Source organism: Oreochromis niloticus, linkage group LG11 (assembly GCF_001858045.2).
Source record: "Oreochromis niloticus isolate F11D_XX linkage group LG11, O_niloticus_UMD_NMBU, whole genome shotgun sequence".
NCBI classification, from domain to species: Eukaryota; Metazoa; Chordata; class Actinopteri; order Cichliformes; family Cichlidae; genus Oreochromis; species Oreochromis niloticus.
In genome coordinates, this window is record NC_031976.2 from 1,232,535 (window position 1) to 1,250,293 (window position 17,759).

General features: G+C 42.2%; 1 protein-coding gene across 1 annotated transcript; it reads right to left on the minus strand.

Moving 5' to 3' along the window:
* Positions 1 to 6,582: 6,582 nt before the first annotated feature.
* Positions 6,583 to 17,287, minus strand: rrp15 (ribosomal RNA processing 15 homolog). Its single transcript, XM_019364748.2, has 5 exons — positions 17,137 to 17,287; positions 9,411 to 9,667; positions 7,445 to 7,542; positions 7,173 to 7,362; positions 6,583 to 7,087 (listed from the first exon to the last, which is right to left on the minus strand). The coding sequence occupies exons 1-5, from the start codon at positions 17,168 to 17,170 to the stop codon at positions 6,956 to 6,958; spliced, it is 711 nt and encodes a 236-aa protein (XP_019220293.1). The 5' UTR covers positions 17,171 to 17,287; the 3' UTR covers positions 6,583 to 6,955.
* Between the last annotated feature and the right edge of the window lie 472 nt (positions 17,288 to 17,759).

Below are 17,759 nucleotides of genomic sequence, written 5' to 3' on the forward strand. Positions count from 1 at the left end.
GCAGAGCCTTCAGTTTTCAGGCCTCTCTTCTGTGGAACCAGCTTCCAGTTTGGATTCGGGAGACAGACACTATCTCTACTTTCAAGATTAGGCTTCAAACTTTCCTTTTTGCTAAAGCATATAGTTAGGGCTGGACCAGGTGACCCTGAATCCTCCCTTAGTTATGCTGCAATAGACGTAGGCTGCCGGGGATTCCCATGATGCATTGAGTTTTTCCTTTCCAGTCACCTTTCTCACTCACTATGTGTTAATAGACCTGACATGGACACAAGTGGGAGGTTATGTTTACATATACTGACAATTAAAGCTCAGACAAACACACTGCAAGTATTTTTTAGAAAGCACTGCACCCGGGACATCTGAGCAACTTACATTTCAACTTCATCTGACCACTAAACAGACATATTGAGGTGTTTGTAACTGTTTTTAATATTTCTATTACAGGAGTCTGCTATCCACACAGGTGAAAGAAAATGTGAACCTTTGGGAATTAAAAGATTTCTGCACTGACATCATGTAGATGTGGTCTGATCACCATCCAAGTCATAATTAGAGACTGCAAGTAAAATCAAATTTAAACTAATATACAGAATATTTCATCCACAACTCTTTCTAGTGCACGAATCAACGCTGGAATCACTGCAGAAATTCAGCTAGCTCACAGATATTTGAGTTATATTTCTGATTTCAATGTCTGCTTTCTCTGCTCATAACCTTTATACACATTAATTTGTTAAATGTCATAAGGTCACGTTATGTAAACCAGTTTGGCTTGGTTAAAGTCTCCACTTTCTAACCCACCTCCACCACAACCCCACCTGTATTAGTTATGCTGGAATAGGTGTAGGCTGCTGGGGGATTCCCATGATGCACTGGGTGTTTCTTCCTCACTCACTATGTGTTAATAGACCTCTCTGCATCGAATCATATCTGTTATTAATCTCTGTCTCTCTTCCACAGCAGGTCTTTATCCTGTCTTCCTTCTCTCACCCCAACCGGTCGCAGCAGATGGCCCCGCCCCTCCCTGAGCCTGGTTCTGCCGGAGGTTTCTTCCTGTTAAAAGGGAGTTTTTCCTTCCCACTGTGGCAAAAATAAATAAAAATAAAATAAATAAAATAATTTAATAATAAAATATTATATTAAAACATCTGTATCTACAACAAATTCACAGAGAAAGAGAACCCAAATGCAGCACACAGACTGGTTAAAATCAAAAATCCAACTGTTTACTCAAAAACAGGCAGTGCTTGGAGAAGCCTGTAGCTCAGAGATCTAATAACAAGGTTGGTAGTTTGATCCCCAGCTGTTCCTGTCGCAGGAGCCAAAGTTGCTCTCCGATGCATCTATCAGAGTGTGAATGTTTGATAGAAAGGACTTAAGCATGAAAACAGTGCTTGGGAAAATGAGGCAGAGAATGTGCTTTGAGTGCACAGAGTAGAAAAGCGCCGGTCTGTTTACTACTACACAAAGGCAAGCAGTCAATAAAATAGTATACAAGGCTCATACATGTAGATTAAATGGACTGGGTCTTTGTTGAGAATAGATTCCTTAATATAGATCAGAGTTAAAGAGAATATAGTTTGGGATTGCTTGTAATATTACAATATGGCGGTTAATGGGTATACAAAATAGAAAATAGGCCTGGATTGGGAACAAAGAACTGGGGTGCAGGGCAGGAGGACAATCAACCCCCACCCCCAGGAAGCAAGAGTTACTGAGGGTGAGGGGCAGACAAAGGGCAAATGGACACTACCTTAAAAGGAGATGGGGGTCAGGGTGTCAGCACCCTTGGCCACTGTACTAGTTGTGGGGGTGTTTACTGCAGGGGGGAGGAGACCAGAGGTTATAACTGTAACTGTTGTGTGGAGTTCTTTAGATCAGCCTTTAGCATAGGACTGCATAGGATGCAGTGTGCTGATCTGCAGATGCATCTGTAAGAATAATGGGTAATAGAAGGATTGTGTAAAACATGGAAACATGTCAGCGTGATCTCTACCAGGACCAAGAGAATCGCAGAGACCTGCGTTGTCTCAACAGCCTTATTTTGCACTTTTCTTCTCTGAGCACTCAAAACACTTTATGTAACTTGTGTATACACTCATTCATACCAGTACTTTTTTCTATATTTTGCTGCGTTCTAATATTCACACTCTGATGTGATTCTTATTATTCAGATTTGAGTAGCAGCATCGATTATGGCTCACCTGGGAGTAGGGACTTGTTTTAATTACCTAGTGAATTTGATTTTATCTCCTCATTCCTTTCTTGGTAGACGCTGCAGTCTTGATGGGAAAATCTTGCTCTCTCTTCCATGTTCATGTCCTTCATTCTACCTCCAGTGCTTGAAGAACAGAAGCATATATTGCACAAATAGACCCCAAACTCACCTCTGAATAACAGATAAGTGTTTGAGCACTGGAGACTTTCCAAGCCGTCAACTGAGACCAAAAAAAATCCCAGCCGTCTGAAAGCTCAGCTAAGTGCTAACTGATTTCAGAAAGTCCTGTGCAGTGTGGGACGAAGACCTTCAAGGGTTGCTCTGAGTGGTTTTAAGAGCATCTGCTGGCCATGGTTCAGTCTGTCACTGAGAACAATGATCAGCTCACAGTGGTACAAACTGTTGTCTAAACCTCTTCTTGTATGAAGCAAGCAAGCAATTTATATAGCACTTTCAGAACAACTCCCAGCTGAACACAGAGTGCTGTACACTTGACATGCCAAATGTGATGCAATGAATAAGTTCAAAGATAAAAAATAAATAAATAAAAAAAGATGATAATTAAAATGACATTTAAAATAATTTGATCTCACACTGGGGAAGTCCACATATTACAGCAGCACAAGGGACAGCAAGAAAAAGAGAAGCAGAAATAAAATAGAAAAAATAAGTAAGAGAATAATGTAAAAAATGCTATGTAGAGATACATACAGTTTACAGTAAAATATACCAAGACTTCTTTTCCATATACATGAGGTGCAGTTGGAATGACAACATGTATTTTACACAGTGTTTGTCCTGTGGGTACTGTGCAGTCTGACTGCTGCTGGGATGAAAGACCTGTGGTAGCTGTCCTCCATGGCTGTTACAGTCTCACCCAGTTCCTCTGTGGAGTCTGGGAACTGGCCAGGACCCAGATGGTCCTTTTCACCAGTCTATAATCCAGTTCCTTCTCTACCTGTTTTTAAGTCACTCCTGAAAACCCACCTCTTTACCCTGACCTTTGACACCACGTGAGATGTTGGTTTTTATTGTTTAGTTTTATTTTAGTTGTTTTTAGTTGATTCGATGCTGTTTTATCTTGTTTTCTTTTTTAATATAGTGCTGTTTTAATTTTTATGTGTTTTATTTATTTATTTTTGCTGTTTTCTGTTATTCTATTGTTTTTAACTTATTTTCTGTACAGCACTGTGCTGGGTATTTTAAAGTGCTTTATAAATAAAATTGGATTGGATTGGAGTTCCTGCCCCTCTCCATGCTGCCACCTCCCCAGCAGACAACAAGATTACAGATTCTATCAGTGTCGTGGAAAGTCCTCAGTATGGTCCACCACACCCCAGAGACCACCTCAGACTAGATGTCAGAGTGGCATAAAGTGGAGGGGAGTGGTCAGGGAGGGTGGCGGGAATTGTGATAGGGGAGAGGATGAGTATGGGGTAGCCTCAGCTGTAACGAGGGGGCAGAGTGGGAGAGCGTGGGAAGTGAATCAAACCTGTTAAAAAACATATTTAATTCATTATCCCCCCCCCCACACACACACACACACACACACACATCCTCCAACCACACACACACACACACACACACAAACACATCCTCCAACCACACACACACACACACACACACACACACACAAACACATCCTCCAACCACACACACACACACACAAACACATCCTCCAACCACACACACACATACTTTGTTTTCAACCTCTGTTGCAAACAAAAGTAAACTGCAATAAATAAATTTACATAAAATAAACCACTTAACAATCCATCTTTATGGTGTCATTATTATACGTAAGTTTTTTTAATATAAGAATATTCAACAGTGCTACATTTTTCAAAAAATGCCTCTCTGTGCAAAATGGGTTCAAAAACATAAACAACTGTGGGATATTGTTTGTCCCTGATTTGGACAGGGGGAACAAATCGTGGCAGGATCAGCCTGATATTATTTGTATCCCGCTGTAACTTTACTGTATAAAGCGCTAACATCGCCAGAATTTCACTATAAGAAGTGTTTGTGAACTAAAACTCAAGAATGTGAGATACTGTTTGTCTGAGATTTGGAGAGCCCAGCGCTGCTCCCGACGCAGGGAGACCTACCTTGGCACCAGCGTTGTGCAGGTGAAGCCAAAGGCAAGATATCATCATATGTTCTAGTCTTTGGCTTGGAAGGAAGTTGGTTTGGAAACATATTTGGCGATGCTTCATCCTCTGCTTTGCGTTTGTGTGGGAGCCCCGTCAAAAACCTGCCCATTATGCTGGCAGTGTCCAGGTTTCTTTTTTTTATTCATACCCCCACCACTTTGGGAACCACTGCATTAGCCCACTCCGTACCGCTTTGCTCACGGCACTCCCTCCCACATCCTCAAATTCTCCACCTGCTGCTCCATTTTTCTTCTGTATTTGTCCTTGCTCTGCCTTATTTTCCATATTTGTTTCTGTTATAATTCATTAAATTGAATTTTAAAAAAAAAATTTCTTTTATTCTCCCTTGGGAGAATAAAATAATCTACATGACACAAATGTGTCATGTAGATTATCAATAACAGATTGAGCTGATTTTATTTTGGTGAAAATTATGTCAGGGTCACTGCAAAAGTGAAAATCAGCAAAAACTTTATATTACCCACATTTTTTATGGACTTTTTCCTTTTTAAACTTGACAACAATATATCAGGCCTTGGGGGACATGCGTAGCTAGGTTGGCTCAGCATTTGACCTTCACTGCCCAAAGCTGACCTTGGAAACAAATTTCAAGACACCACACTGACTAATATATCACATTATGTTATCATATATTGGTCGTAATATATTCCTTGCAAGGTCGTGATGATCCTCAGAATCACCTCAGATCTATGGCATTATTTTTGTGCCTCTATTCTAAGCGCATGTAAAAAATAAATACATTTGCAAAACCAAATGTTGCGTGTTGAGGAGAAAATTATTTTGAACGAACAAAATTCATTGCTAGGTGCAATAAATGTATTTCAGTGTTTGCGATTATCCACATACACACAATAACAGCCCCTCTTGCTCAGATCTCTGCTCTGTGTGCTCACAGACATCTGCTCTCAGTGTCGCTCCCACTAACAACATCTCTGCTCCCTGCGCGCTCAACTCTCTGTACACTAATGTGCCACAAAACCAACCAATCACAGACTTGGATGCAAACATTCTGATTGGCTGTTATGGTCTCCAATCAGCTCGCTAGCTAATGCAATCCAGAAACACGGTCCAGAATGCAGCTAAACCCATTTTAGGTTAGAATGTTTAATTATTTTATTTTGAAATATATAATTCTTTTAGACCTCTGTTGGAGTAGCGTTCAGGTAGCTGCTCTGCTCTATGTTGGTAAAGGGCATTGAAGATGATAACAGTGGGTGGATTATATTCTTATTCCTATTCTTCTTTGTCAGCCTGGCTACAGTGCTGAAGAGAAACCTGGGGTTGTTCTTATTTTCTTCAATCAGTGACGAATAGTAAGATGTTCTGGCTTTGCGGAGGGCTTTCTTATAAAGCAGCAAACTATTTCTCCAGGCTAAATGATGATCCTCTAAATTTGTGACACGCCATTTCCTCTCCAGCTTACGAGTTATCTGCTTTAGGCTACGTGTTTGAGAATTATACCACGGAGTCAGGGACTTTGGATTTGAGGCCTTAGTTTTCACAGGAGCTACAGTATCCAGAGTCGTACGTAGTGAGGAGGTAAAATTATTAACAAGATAATCGACCTCTGTTGGAGTAGCGTTCAGGTAGCTGCTCTGCTCTATGTTGGTACAGGGCATTGAAGATGATAACAGTGGGTGGATTATATTCTTAAACTTAGTTACAGCACTTTCAGAAAGACATCTACTGTGATAAAGTCTACTCTCCACTGCTGTGTAATCAATTATTGTAAATGTAAATGTTATCAGGAAATGATCAGACAGCAGAGGGTTTTCAGGAAACACTGTTAAATGTTCAGTTTCTATGCCATATGTTAAAACAAGATCTAGAGTGTGATTAAAGTGGTGGGTGGGTTCTTTTACATTTTGAGAGAAGCCAATTGAGTCTAATAACAGATTAAATGCCATGTTGAGGCTGTCATTTTTAGCATCTACATGGATGTTAAAATCACCCACAATAATTATTTTATCTGAGCTGAGCACTAAATCAGATAAAAAGTCTGAGAAATCAGAGAGAAACTCTGTGTAAGGCCCAGGTGGACGATAGATGATAACAAGTAAGACTGGTTTCTGAGTTTCACAGCTGACACACCCCCTGCTTGGCCTGTAGAAACTCATGATTACTGATGTAGCCAAACTGAGATGCCACTGCTCGACTCGTCTACTAAAATCAGTCTGAAACCAGCTGATGTACCTGCCATGGCTGTTCCACCTGTGAGCGTGTAGTATCACATTTATTGTTGAATATAAAACTGTTAACATGAAGGATCCATTTCTCCAGTGTCAATAAAAAAAAGTGAAACAGTTTTGCATTTGAATGAATCTGTGAAGGAATTTGTATTTTAACATCTGCTACAGTCCACATTCAGTATGTTTCACAGTCACCTGTCAAAATATTCAGCAACAAATATAAAACTGTATATGTCCAACGCAGCAGCACACGTGTGTGCGTGCACAGGCATGTGCTGGTGCTAACGCTCGTCTTTTCAGTTCAGGGTCTCCTGTTAGTTTTTCCCAGACAGTCTTTGAGCTCAGCCTTTCAGTGTCCACGGCTGATGTCACATCTAAATCGCTGCCTCACTGTTCCCCTCCTGTGGCTCGTCCTGGTCACTGCTTTTGTCCCAGTCTTTCATTGTGGCTCCCATCATGAAGTCATCTCTGAGAACAGTCCAGGCAGGCTTCTCCACGGCAGCGACCTTTGCACGAGCACACACACACAGAAACATCAGGATGTGGCACGACAGCAGAGGTACAGAACGAAACAAACATCTGTGAACTCACAGCATCCTTTTCGGTCTTGCCCGTTGCTCGGACACCTCCCTCTTCCCTCCTCAGCACATCGATGAAGTCTTTCTTTGAGACAGAACCTAGGATCTTTGCCTTCTTCCTGTCTGACCCACCAGCGTCCTTCACCTTTTCCTCCACAGTTTTCTGGTGTTTCCTCACAGCGTTGAACAGCTGAACCACCCCTCTGAATGAAGGAGGACTACATTAGAACAGATGCTTGGTTACATATACGTCAAACAAAGACACAAAGGAAACCGAGTAGTCACCTTGTAGCAATTCTCTGTAATGCCTTTTCAGTCTCGCGGTCCTTCACTATGTCAGGTTTCTCCCTGCACATCTGCTCCCACGCTTTCTTCTCGTCAGCCTGTTGGGGACACACGGGGTGGTTTCAAGGGTTACAAATAGAAATGTTGCTTTTTGGAAAGTGTTCAACAACAAGGAGGAAAAGAATAAATGAATGGATGGATGAATATATATCTTCAAACAGCTGGTCACAATGCAGTTTTGATTTTACATTATTATGTGGATAAATATTGTGAGCAGAGCACAGTGTTGAGCAAGCCTGTCTAAGGCCTGCCTGCTTTCCTGATTGGTTCGTGTGTTCAGTCACTAGTTTATACTTATGGTCGTCTTTAGAGCCAAAACATGAAAAATAAACTTGTATACTTATTATAACTTGTTATTATAAGTCAAACATTGTCATTTGATGTCGACAGTAATAAACAAACTGTGCTCGGTGATAGGACTGGGCGATATATCGAGTTTTTTAAAAATATCGATATATTTTTATACAAGATATAAGATGTGACAATATCCTTTATATCGATATAGTCTATGTTACGTTATAATCATAGTTGCGGAGCCGCAAGTTTGCCTCTCTTTCGTCCACTTTTGTCTTTACGCAACGTTACTCGACCTCGCCTCTCCTTCACTGAACACAACTCCCCCTCCTCCCCCATCGCTTCACCTGCAGGCAGCAACAAGATGGACACGGCAAATCTCCGTTAATGAGTTACTGCGCATCGCCCCGTGCGTGGGGCTGGACGGCGTCAACGTGTTAACGAGCTAACCACGCTAACGAGCTAACCACGCTAACGCCATGCACGGCCTGAAATCCTTTCATTCTCTCAAAAGTTGACTGCGCGCCTTTTGTATGAATTCTGGTTGTGCTTGATGACCGCGAACCGATTTTATGTGATACACAGCGCTCAGCAATCTGTCAAAAATGTTTTAGTACGCCTTTGGTAAGCTACGGAGCTGCACCGCTTGATGGATTGTCGGAGCATTACGGCTACCGAGGAGCCTCGCGGAGTGATACGTACTGTGCTTCAACGTAATATTACCGTATTGTGTGTGTATAAGGACCATAAATGGCTCCTGTTCAGAGACAATTGCCGTTTCTCAATTCTCAAGTACGTGAGTACGTACTCGCATTCTCGGCGAGTACGTACTGGCGAGAATGCACGGGAGTACGGACTTGCCGAGAACGCGAGTACGTACTCACGTACTTGAGAATTGAGAAACGGCCTTTGTCTGAGTTTCGGACGAAATGCATTCTGGGATATTTAGCTGTACCAAGTCCACACAAGTCACCACCGATGCATGCTCGATAAAACGGGCGGAGCGAGAACACATCCGGGACTTTTTCGTGTTCTCGGTTTGATGCGTACTTCGAATTGGAACAGTACTTGGTCTCCGACTGATGACGTATCACGAGTACACGAGAACGCAAGTACGCACAAGTACGCATATTGAGAAACGGCCATGGTTACGAAGCGGATTTCAAACTCCAGGCTGTCAGTCACGCAGTAGAAGTTGGGAACAGAGCAGCTGTGAAATCTGTCTTTGTTATTATGCTCAGCATGTGTTAGTTTACATTTTGACTGCACAATTGTGAGCTCTTTGTTATGCACAAAAACATCGTTTTCTTTTATTTATAGAGCATCATTATTTAATAAATGCTCATAATTTATTTTTGAGTAGTTTTTTTCATGTACATCTATGCTGTATGTTAATAAAAGTGCCTGTGTGACATCTGGGACACAGCTTTGACTAAGAACTCTCTTTTTGTTCTTACTTTATGGCTTTAAAAAATATCGAGATATGAATTTTGGGTCATATCGCCCAGCTCTACTCGGTGAGTGAAGAGTGGATCAGTGGAGCCAAGTGATGAACATCTGCTCGTTAACAGGACGCTCACACATCACCCTGAGCCTGGAACACGGAGCTCACCTGTTTCTTTCTCTCGAGCTGCTCCTGTCTCTCTGCTGCCTTTATCTTTTCCAGCTCCTTGTTCTTCTCCAGGATGCCGCTCGTGGTTTTCTTCCCGAGGATCTTTGCCATGGCTTCAGCCCATCCAGTGTTGGCATCTTCATTATGTTCATTTTCATCCTCTTCTTTCTCTTCATCATTCGTTCTTTCACCTTCACTCTCTCCTTCAGAATCACTCTGGTCAACCTTGCCTTCAGACCAAAGAGCCATGTTGTCGCCTGATTCACACAAAGAAGCACAAAGAAATGATGCAGTGGGCCACAAACTCTTGCTGACACATAAGATAAGATAAGATAAGATGACCTTTATTAGTCCCACAGGTGGGAAATTTGTTTTGTTACAGCAAAAGTGCAAAGTTATGTATCAGAAATTAGAAAACACTGGAATGCAATAAAATACAATAAAATAAAATAAAATACTATATACAACTGAGTAGGAAAATACAAAAATACAACTTCGTCAGAAGAAGAATTGCACATATAGCAGTCTTATTGCACATGTGTGGATGTGTGTGTTTGATCAGTTAAAGTCTTTGTTGTGGAGTCTGACAGCAGTGGGGAGGAAAGACCTGCGAAATCTCTCCGTCCCACACCGTGGGTGCCGCAGCCACTGAAGGAGCTGCTCAGTGCTGTCACAGTCTCCTGCATGGGGTGGGAGATGTTGTCCAACAGGGATGACAGCTTAGCCACCATTCTCCTGTCACTCACCACCTCCACTGGGTCCAGAGGGCATCCTAGAACAGAGCTGGCCCTTCTGATCAGCCTGTTCAGTCTCTTCCTGTCCCCAGCAGAGATGTTGCCGCCCCAGCAGACCACACCATAAAAGATGGCTGAGGCCACCACAGAGTCATAGAAGGTCTTCAGGAGTGGGCCCTCCACTCCAAACGACCTGAGTCTCCGCAGCAGGTACAGCCTGCTCTGCCCTTTCCTGTAGAGGGCGTCTGAGTTATGAGTCCAGTCCAGTTTGTTGTTCAGATGAACACCAAGGTACCTGTAGCTGTCCACAGCCTCGATGTCCATACCTTGGATGTTCAGTGGTTGCAGTGGAGGATGTTTGTGCCTGCAGAAGTCTACCACCAGCTCCTTGGTTTTACTGGCGTTGATCTGGAGGTAGTTCAGCTGGCACCAGCCCACAAAGTCTTGAGTCAGTCCTCTGTACTCCTTGTCGTCCCCATCAGTGATGAGGCCGACTATTGCAGAGTCATCAGAGAACTTCTGCAGGAAGCACTGGGTGGAGTTGTGGGAGAAGTCTGCAGTGTAGATGGTGAAGAGGAACGGAGCCAGAACCGTTCCCTGTGGGGCCCCCGTACTGCAGACGACCCTGTCCGACACACAGCCCTGAGTCCTCACATACTGTGGTCGGTCGGTGAGGTAGTCCAGAATCCAGGTAGTGAGGTGATGGTCCACTCCAGAGTTCTCCAGCTTGTCCTTCAGAACCGAGGGAAGAATAGTGTTGAAGGCACTGGAGAAATCAAAGAACAGGATTCTCACAGTGCTCCCAGCGGTCTCCAGGTGAGCGAGGGAACGATGTAGGAGGTGAATGACGGCATCATCCGCTCCAATGCCAGGCTGGTAGGCAAACTGAAGTGGGTCCAGTGATGAGCTCACAAGGCGCCGAAGCTGAGCCAGGACCAGCCGCTCCAGGGTCTTCATCAGGTGGGATGTCAGAGCCACCGGCCTGTAGCTGTTGAGGTCCTTGGGGCGTGAAGTCTTTGGCACTGGTACAAGACAGGAGGTTTTCCAGAGCTGTGGGACTCTCCCCAGCCTCAGGCTCAGGTTGAAGAGGTGCTCCATCACCCCACACAGTTGGTCCGTGCAGGACCTGACGACCCTCGAGCTGATGCCATCTGGATCCGCTGCCTTCTTGGCTTTAATCCTCCTCAGTTCCCTCCTAACCTGGGTGGTTGAGAGAGACAGGCTGGAGCCTTGTGTTGAGTGTGTATTGGATGCTGTTGTTGGGGGTGGGGAGGAGTGAGCAGGGTGAGTAGAGGAGGTGTGAAGTGTCTGAGGTGTCAGAGGTGGAACAGCAGCAGTGGGGGTGGGTGAGTCTGCAGCCGATGTTGGAGACTGCCTCATGGCTGAATCAAATCTGTTGAAGAAATGATTCAGTTCATTTGCCCACCTCACATCCCTCCCAGGCAGAGAGTTCTGATGTTTGTGGCCTGAGATGGTTCTGAGGCCTCTCCAGACTTCACCAACGTTATTTTGCTGAAGCTGGTTCTCCATCTTCTGCCTGTAGCTGTCCTTCCCATTCCTTATCATTAGAAGCATTTTGATTCATGCTAAAATATCCCGACAATCCCAGAAAGTTGATCCTGTCCTGATGAACCGGATCGAGTGTGTGATTTCATTCAAAGGTTACAGATGTGTTTATTCCACCACAGGGACAAGAAGACTTTAACCTCAGGTAGAAACACATAAACACACTGTGTGATGTGTTGACAATAGTTTTACTAAATCCAAACAGCTGCAGCAGACAGTTGATGATGGGAGTAAAGACGGCAGAGAAAAGTTGATTTATTTGACTTTTTGGGATGCAAACATTTGAAATCACATTTAAATGTTGACTAGAGCAGGGCGATATGACCAAAAATATCTATCATGATATATATTTGAAATTTTGCGATAACGATATAACTGATGATATAATTGACGCGAGACAAAATACTTTACAACTCCACAACTTTATTAGTGCAAAAAAAAACATCAATGTATTTTCACTTAAACAAGCAGCTGTTTTTTATGTGCATTAAAGTTATATAAAAATGTAACAGTGCAAATTCCTCGCTGACAGTTTAACCAAAAAGCATTTCCTGTGGAAACTGGCCGACATATCCTCAGCATAACCGTGTATAATATCCACAAAACTTAAAAAGAGGTTATACGGTAATATTATGTTGAAGCACAGTACGTATCACTCCGCGAGGCTCCTGCCTACGATAGCCGTAATGCTCCCACAATCCATCAAGCGGTGCGGCTTCGTAGCTTAGCAAAGTCGTACTAAAACATCTGACAGATTTTCGAGCGCCGTGTACATAAAATCGTCTCGAGGTCAGTAAACACAACCAGAATTCATACATAAGGCACGCGGGATTATAAGGGACACTGACGATTTTCAGAAAAATCAAAGGATTGATTTTAAGTGTGCCGTATTTTCCAAACAACACGGTAATAACGACGCCCGCTAGCATGCGCTACCAAAAATAGTGCTTTGTTGTGTATCTGACGGACAAACACCAAACCAGTTCCACACCACTGAAGTTGCAGCATTTTTACAAACCAATTCTGGTTCATCCGTTTCACTCAACAATCCACTTTCCCCCTTCTCTTGCTCCGTTGCCGCCGTGCTTTTTCGGCCATGTGCGTATGAAAACAAAGGCACTGCGCATGCGCGTTTTACCCATATTCTATCGCGATATTTCATTTAATTATCGTTGCCTAACATTACACCAGTATTACCGTGGACGGTATAACATGGCCCAGCCCTAATGTTGATTGTACACAAGAAGATTTTCAATAAAGTTTATTGAGATTCGGATGCTTAGGTGAAAAAGCTGTACTAATAAATGTGTGAATGGATGAATGAGGGAAGTTGTGCAGAGTGCTTTGATAGTGTAGAGAAACGCTATCTAAGACCCATTTACCATAACAGCCACAGTGGTGATGACGCTGTGTCTACAAAAAGATACCATGAAGTGCAGAGAGCTGAAGTGAAGCAAAACATCCAGAAACAGCAGCGCTCGTTACTGTGATCGATATTTAAACCTTTACTGGAAACAGCTGAGTCGGTTATCAAAGCACCTGAAGGACAAACTCACAGTGAAGAAAAGCTACGTTTGTAACAGCTGCCGTCCACTTACACAGCAGAACTCTACAGTAAGGTACGCTTACATGTAAAATATGTAACTTGGGCTGATACAGTGTTTAAATCAGGCAGCTGTGCCTCTTTCAATCACAGTGATGCCTGTAATAACAGGGGTGAGTCTAAGAGGGGTCATGGAGTGAACTACACCATCTTTATTTCTGTGACATTATATGTTTTCACTCTAAATTTGCAAAATAAATTAGATTAATATTTAAATATATAAAAATAAAAGCTCTTTACCCCCAGACCAATAGAAATGACCAATAGAAATGCATCAGTACTAGGGCTGGGCGATATGGCCTAAAATTCATATCGCGATATAATTTGAAGCATGTGCGATAACGATATATATCACAATATATTATTTTCTTCTGTATAGCATACTTTCTACACTATAAGGCACACTTAAAATCCTTTAATTTTCTCAAAAATCGAGAGTGTGCCTTATGTATGAATTCTTGTTGTGCTCACTGACCTTGAACCGATTTTGGCGTGTAGAAATCTGTCAAAAAATGTTTTAGTACAACTTTGGTAAGTCTGCTGATGGACTGCTTGATGGATTGTCAGAGCATTACGGCTGCCGTAGTAAGGAGTAATCTGGGTCCAAAACTCCGTCCACTTCAGGTCCCAAGTCAAACGAACACAGAGTTAAAAACAGTCTAAATTCTTTCATCTTTAATAAAATCATCAGCGTTGCTGCTTTATCGGGTGTAACAATTAAGTTTAACATCCATGCATCCATGAAAACAGAATTTATTAAATTTAATGGAGTTAGAAGTTAACAGGAAGTTAGCTAGCTAGTTTATACCTAAACATTTCATACCATGTTCTGACTGACAGATTTTTGAAACTAATTCAAACGTACAGCTCTGCTATCACTCCCAACATAAATGAAGACAGAAAACTAAACAGCAGTGGCGTTTGCAGGGTTACCGAAGTTGGACTACCTGGTATATAATGTTGTGCTACGTGATTGCTAGCGACACAGCTATGTTAGCATAACATTAGCACAGTGAAGCTGGAGGATGAACGGCAACTTTTTTTCCACTCGATAAAAGTTAACATGAGGGATTCTGGTGGTCAGGGACAAATGCAATCGCATAGCAGGATGCTATACACGGGCCAAACTTCAGTCAGGAGAACATAATTTACAGATGATAATGGTTGTAGCCGCTGCAATACTTTCGACCAAAACAGGCGCAGCTTGATGACATCATCAACATGCGCTATCGCGATAGAGCGATATAGTCAAAATCTCTATCGTTGGCCAAATCTATATCGTTTCTATCGTATATCGTTTATATCGCCCACCCCTAATCAGTACAGCTCTGTACTGATGCATTTAATGAAGGTTAATTAATGATTATCATCTACACCATCACAGCTGTAGGGCAGACTTCAGGATGCTGATGTGTTTGTTTTCACCATATACGCCTTGAAAGGCTCACAGATACAAACTCATTCATTCACTTGAACATGAACATACGTCCTCCTGAGAAGCAGCCTATTCACTAACGTCCTCTGTAATGGACAGCTGATCTGTGGTCTGTGTCTTTTGCCTCATTTGAGCGATCCTAACAAGTCCTGATGGACGACATCGACATCCTGGGCTTTGATCTCTCTTTATTTTTCCTCACTTCTCAGAAGGATGCACTTTATTTTATTTAACATTACTGTACTTGAGATTATTTTATTTTTGCATTTAATGAATATTTTCTTCAAATAATGTCATTATATCATGGCAGGCTCAGGGTTTGGGGTTTTTGTTTTGTGGACATATGTTTTAAACAGTTTAGCTCATCAGTTCATTTTGGAACACCTGCACTTTTTTCCCTTTGGAATATATATTATTGATCATTAATAACACAAAAGTATTTCTTAACTGATTTCTCGATTCATAATGGAACAACTGACAGAACATTCAGTTACTAAAAATCACATGAAAGCAGCGCGCATAGTTAAAGAGAGAAGTGCAGAGAGAGGTTAATGATTTGATGAACAGCAGATTCTAATAGTCCTGAAATGAACAATCAAACTACAAAAGCTTCATGAAAAGCACAAAACTTAACATGACTAATCCACAAATACTGTGACAGCTTAGAGCAGCAGCACATGTAACCTTCAAAGTACCAAACGCTCCACAAACCACGAGTTCACTTTAAAAGGCAAAAGTCCAACTACTGCATCACTTGGAAAATTCAAGTTGGATAAACAATAATAAACAAATAATGACTTTTCAGCGTGCTACTGGAAGCTGTTACTGTGCTCCACAGGTGTGTCGTTAGCTCGTGTCAGGGGCTCGAGTCACAGATGGTTTGTGATTAGCTCTGGATCTCGTTAAAGAATTGTTTATTAGAGGGCAAAGTCACACCTGAAACAGTCACATATCTGTCTGAACCAATCACAGCTGAGCATCCCTCAACACGTCCAACCTCGTATGAGCACCTGATTGGTCTGACCAACTGGATTTGACGATGCACGGGACTCCAGCATAAGCATTATCACAAAGTTTATAAGAACATCAGGAGGAAATCTGAGACGCTGTGAAATCCCACAGCAGCTCAGAGTGATGTCATCCTGTAGGGATGGTTTACACATGACAGTAGGTAACCATGGAAACCCAGGGGATGTTTTAAAAATTTCATGAACTGAAAAATTAACCCTTGACTTGAGTGTATTTGGTGTGATTTCCCTGTTTATTCATGCACATGTTTGAATCCTGTGCGTTTCAAAAATGCACATGTTTGTGCCATAACACAGCAGTGACCTCTATGATCTTTATATGTTCCATGTTTACCGAGAATTAAAGGATTGGACATTTGAAGGTACTTCACAGAAAAGCTTGAAATAAATCAGATGTAGATTTTAACAGAGTGAAAAATGAAATCCTGCAAAATGAAGAAGAAAACATAAAATAACAAAAGAGGAAGTGATGTGACTGAAGACAGACGGCACCGTGTGGAAACCGAGTTCTACCTCTGCAGCTGAATTAAATGTTGGCCTATAGCTCACATCCAGTACTGACTTTGCTTGCTGTTAGCTCTTGTGTCTTGGCAGAGTGCATGAGTAATTTTGCTTTTCTGCAGTCTGATATTTGTGGTTGAGTCAGTGTGTATAAAATAAGTTGATGCCTTAATAATCACATCAAACTAGATGTGGGTGCCGTTTGATCGGCACATGCTGACTGCATTCTTTTTATAACCAGGACGGGAAAGAGATCAGGAGGAGCGAGCAAAGGAGAAGAGATGCAGACTGATGGGACACCACAACAGCAGCAAAGATGAAGAAGAGGTGCGCATCACAAAGACTAGCAGGAGTTCAAACGCAGTAATCATGGTGCAATAAAAGCTCTGAGACTGGTGACGTTTAAAAACTCTGTGCTGTCAAATAAAAGTGTAACAAACAAGAAGAACTCAAATTAATGTTCTTATCAAGCAGAAACCCAAAAGGTTTCAGGGCTGGGCCACGTCCCCAGTGATGCTAGCGACGCTCCTGTTACAGATCATTGTTGTTGTCTGTGGTGTTCGTGTGTGATTCACGCGTGATTTGTTACACTATTTAAACTTAGTACGATACTCCGGTACGATGTAAACGCTCGCATTCAAAGAGCAGGTGACAGAAGAAAAGTTTCACTCATTTTCTACCAAGTGAACAGACGTACTTTAAATCCATCCTGTAACCAGAGCAGATCATTCATATCCACCATATTAACAACAACAGCAAAGACCGAGTTCAGTGCTGGTGATCGCGCTGTGTAAGTATCTATCGAAGCCGTGCGGCTACAATCAGCAGCAATAATAAAAACGTGTATTACAAAACTCACCGGAGTCCAACGCGTGTGCTTCCACCAGAGACATTGTGTGTTACACTACGTCGTTTCCGTAGAGTACAACTAACCACCCGTCAAAGGTTCCGTGCAGGAATTCCGATTTGTTCTACACATATGAGCAAAAACGCTTCTTCGTGTATTCGCCAATAAAACCCAGAGAAATAAACACTGCGACTTTTGTTCTGTCTGCAATAGTAATGAAACGGCTTATTCGGGCCATTAGAGGTTAAAGCGGGCCGGAACGATCTGGAACAGGGTTCCGTGCTGTGCCAAAGTTAACCCGGTAGAAAGTGTAGCTCGGGCTGTGTCCCAGTTCACGCGCCGCTTACTTTTTTTTTTAATTGTGCTTTTTTTCTCCATCTTTATTTCAAGAGGAACAGTGACAACAAATATAATACATGGAGGAGACAATGTACTGCAAAATTATAATACAATGGAAGAGTGTGTCAAATTCAACAGCTAAGATACATATCACAATTAAAAGGGGAAAGAAGAAAAAGGAAAAGAATAAATAAAAGGGAAAAAAGCGAGAGATACAGTGACATTGAATAATTAAACAAGGACATTAAACATATTACAAACATTTACGGTTTTTAAAGCTTTTTTGTTGTGAGAGG